Source organism: Geospiza fortis, unplaced genomic scaffold, assembly GCF_000277835.1.
Source record: "Geospiza fortis unplaced genomic scaffold, GeoFor_1.0 scaffold450, whole genome shotgun sequence".
NCBI classification, from domain to species: domain Eukaryota; kingdom Metazoa; phylum Chordata; class Aves; order Passeriformes; family Thraupidae; genus Geospiza; species Geospiza fortis.
Window position 1 is genome coordinate 2,262,492 of NW_005054416.1, and position 4,116 is coordinate 2,266,607.

The 4,116-nt window shown below is 51.7% G+C and overlaps 1 protein-coding gene across 1 annotated transcript in view; it reads right to left on the reverse strand.

Moving 5' to 3' along the window:
* Window positions 1-4,110, reverse strand: part of MYRF (myelin regulatory factor) — a 42,800-nt gene extending 38,690 nt beyond the window's left edge. Inside the window, exon 1 of the mRNA XM_031061517.1 lies at window positions 4,026-4,110. Coding sequence (XP_030917377.1) covers window positions 4,026-4,071 — 46 coding nt within the window. The 5' untranslated portion in view covers window positions 4,072-4,110. The remainder of the gene's footprint in view (window positions 1-4,025) is intronic.
* Between the last annotated feature and the right edge of the window lie 6 nt (window positions 4,111-4,116).

Here is a 4,116-nt window from a genome sequence, read left to right on the forward strand (position 1 = left end):
AGCTCCACCTCGACCCCAAACCCGCTCAACCTCCAGTGCTCACTCTCCTTTCTCTGCTCCTTTCCCGAATTCCCGCTTCCCAGCCCCCGCCGGCCCCGCTCTGAACATCCTTCCCGCTGTACATTCTTCCCTGAGCCCTTATCTCATAAATTAGCCGGGAGAGGGATCCCAAATAGCTGAGCTGTGGCGTAAGCGTTTCCCTGAGGCAGGGGCGGGCGGGAGCACGGGAAAGGTTGGGAGCAGGATGCCAGCCAAGGGTCAGACGCTGTCAACTCCCTCCTTCTCCTTTGAATCCAAACACAAATGCTCCAGGAACACTCCCAAACCCATGGAAATCTCCTTTCCCTCCCCTGCCAGAACCCCCCAGCATCCCACGCTCGCTGCTCCAGGATTTTTGCCTGAGCTCTCCTCAGCAGGATGGTCCTGGGCACCTCCAAACACACGGATCAGCTGTGCTAACACAAACCACGGAGTTTGGGAAGATTCCCGAGTGGGAAGGGATGATCCATGAGGATCATCCAAGTCCAACTCCTGGCCCTGCATAGGACAACCTCAAAAATTCCACCAGGTGCCTGAGGACAACAACAATCTTCCCAACACAGGAGAAGCCCAGCTTGAGGACACTCAATATGGAAAGGCAGGGTTGCATTCCCAGCACCTTCATCCCAGGAAAGTGTGAAGTTATTCCCAATGCATCTTTTCCCTCATAAACTTTTCCCTAGCCCATCCCAAATACCAGAGCCAAGCCTGGGATCCTTCCCATCACTTTTCTGCTTCTCCATCCTCACACACCTCAGATCTCACCCTCAAAGAGCAGACAGCCACATTCCAGGGAAATATGGATATCTGGGAAAACAAGGATACCCAGGGAAACACGGATATCCATGGAAGTAAATATATCCAGGAAAACAAGGATATCTAGGGACACAAGGATACCCAGAGAAACAAAGGGTACCCAGGAAAACAGAGACATCCATGGAAATAAATATATCCAGGAAAACAAGGATACCTAGGAAACAAAAGTACACAAGGAAATATGGATATCCAGGAAAACAAGGATATCCAGGAAAACAAAGGATACCCAGGAAAACAAAGGATATCCAGGAAAACAAAGGATACCCAGGAAAACAAGGATACCCAGAGAAATAAGGAAATCCTGCCCAAGCAAACACCAAGGAAAACCAAGGAAAATCCAGGTCCATCTCTCACAGCCAAGAAAACTCGAGGCACCAACCCAACCTGAGATTTTGGGAGCATCTGATTCCCAAAACAAGCCTGGCTCTGCAGATGGGACCAGCCAAATTCCAGGATTTGGAATGAGCACAGGCACCAGTTCTTCCCCAGCTCCACCAGCACAGCCCACACTCCCAAACAACTCCATGAGGAGCCCGGTTAATCCTTGTCTGACACTGGGAAATACCAAGGGCTCAGGGATTCTGCCTAAATTTTCAGGGATTGCTTACAGCAAGCTCAGATCCTGGGAAAATCAGAGTCAAGCAAAGGAATGAGAATTCCCAAGTTATTCCAGGCTTCTCAGCCTGAAGGAAGAAATCTCTTCAGGGTGGGATGATCCATAAGAAGAAGAAAATATTTCACTCCAAGCGAAAATTAGGTTGGAAAATGATTTCCTGATGATGGGAATTCAGTGATAAATTTTAAAGGAGTGATGGGATAATGAATTCATTCCTGTAAATAATTAAATTCTAACAGAACTATTGTTTACCACATCCAAAAACCATTAATTCCTCAGGAGGGCCAGATTCCAGAGTAAATCCAACTTCATGCCATGATTTAAGGCCCTGACCTTCACTCCCAAAAAACCAGAGGATCACTTTGGCCTCAGAATTCCTTGGAGCATAACAATTAAACCTGGCACAAGAAGGAAAAACTGAGCAGCAATTCCTGGTGGCAAAACTTTCTTCTCTTCCCTTCTCCCCCTCCAGCTCCATGTCGGAACAGATGCTCTGGAATAACAGCGGGAAAGGGATCGAGCTGCCCAAACAAAGTCGTGCTCCATGGAATATTTGGCTCACAGAGGTTTTAAGAAGGATTTTATAGCTGAGGGTAAGAAATATCCTTCAGGCACAGTTTCCTTGGTCCTGGATTTTTACAGGGACAGGATGGTTTTGATTCAAGAGAAAAAGAAAGAAGGAGAAGGAGATTAAAAAAGGGAAAAAGGAAGAGGAAAAGGGAGAAAGCAGGAGGAAAAAGGGGGAGAAAAGGAAGAAAAAAGAAAGGAAGAAAATAGAGAGGAAGAATCCCAGGATGGCTGAGGTTGTCAGGGATCTCTTGGAGTCATCTTGCTCGAGGAGGATTACCCCCAGCATCCAGAAAGAACAGGAAAACAGTAAAAGAAAGAAATCTCTGTGTTGTAATAAAGATGCTCTGGGGAAAGGGAAAAATTCCATGCCTCCAACTGAAGAGACAGAACTGGTCCATAAATAATATTGGGATGCTGAGCCAGAGCTCTGCAGGACTCCTGGGAGGTGCTCAGCACCCCCAGGAAGGGAAGAGGAGGATTTAGGAGTTTGGCCCAAGGGAAATCCTAAAACCAAAGGAAGCCCCAGAAGGCTGCAGGGAACATGGGCTGGGAGTGGTTGATAAGAGTCCTCGTGGTGAGGCTTCCCATCCTTGCTAATCCTGGGGCTCCTGAGAATCTGGGATCATGGCTGGAACTAACAGGGGGTGCTTTTCCCTTTGAAAAAGAGATGCCTTACTGAGAGGTCACATGGATGCCAGGAGAGGGGGAAGCAAGGAGGAAGCAGCTCGAGCTTCCACTCGCTCTCAAGAGCATCTTCTGTTCCCACTTTCCAGGATAAATCCTTCTACCAGCCAAAGAATCCACAGGAACACCATTGTCCTGCCCCAGCTACCTCTGGGGGCTCACTGCACAATCCCACTGCTCCAAAGGGAATCCCAGCTCCAGAGCTGACCCATGGATCGGGATCCACCCCAGGACCTGTTGGGGCAACAGAGCCTTGCCAGGAGGGGCACATTATTCCCTCAAGCAGCACTTCCATGTGCCAGGGGCTCATCCCAAAGAACACAGCCCCTGGCAACTAAACCTGGGCCTGGCAAGCGAACCACTGGAAAACAAGGGAGGGAAACAAAGCAACGAGGGGGAAAGAGAAGGAACCAGCCACTCCACAAGGAAGAGCAGAGCATGCCAGGAAGGCCAGAGCAGGGAAGGGAACACAGAGCCGAGGCAGGAACAACAATGGGATCAGGCTCCCAACGCATCCCAGGTCAGCCATGAGCAACCACATTTCATCCAACAGAGGCCAAGTTCTCGTGCCAACCACTTTTCCATCCTGGTGGGAAGGAGAGTGATCCACAGCCATGCAGTGTCCACAAGGATCCAGGAAAGGTCTGGGATCCATAGGCCAGAGCCACTGCCATGAGCCTGCTCCTGCTCCAAGGATGGTGAGGGACATTCCAAGGTCCTTGTTGGGGTGGCAGTGGGAATCCAAGGCATGGCACAACGCAATTCCCAGGATATCCAGCCTGGGATACACAGTGTGCACTGGAGGATGCACAATTGTCCCTGGACAGGGATCTGTGCCATTCCAGAGCTGGCTAGGATGGTGTGGAGCCAGGCTGGGAGAGCTGGGATTGTTTAGCCTGGAGAAGGGAAAGCTCCAGGGAGACCTTTGGAGCCCCTTCCAGCGCCTAAAGGGACTCCAGGAGAGCTGGAGAGGGACTTTGACAGAGGGCCTGGAGTGACAGGACAAGGGGGAATGGCTTCCCACTGCTAGAGAACACGGTTAGACGGGATGTTGGGAAGGAATTCCTCCCTGTGAGGGTGCTGAGGCCCCGGGACGGGTTTCCCAGGCAAGCTGCGGCTGCCCCATCCCTGGCAGTGTCCAATGCAGGCTGGCCGGGGCTGGGAGCGACCCGGGCTAGCGGGAGGTGTCCGTGCGCAGGACAGGGGGTGGCACTGGATGAGCCTGAAGCTAGCTCCCTTCCCTTCCCTCCCAGCGCATTCCAAGGCTGATCCCGGAGCGGGCCGGCGCTGCCCCCGTTACCTTCAAAGAAGCGCTGCAGAGCCTCCGTCTCGTCCACCACCTCCATGGCTGGGCCATGCACGGGCCGGCCCCGGCTCAGTCCGAGCGGCTG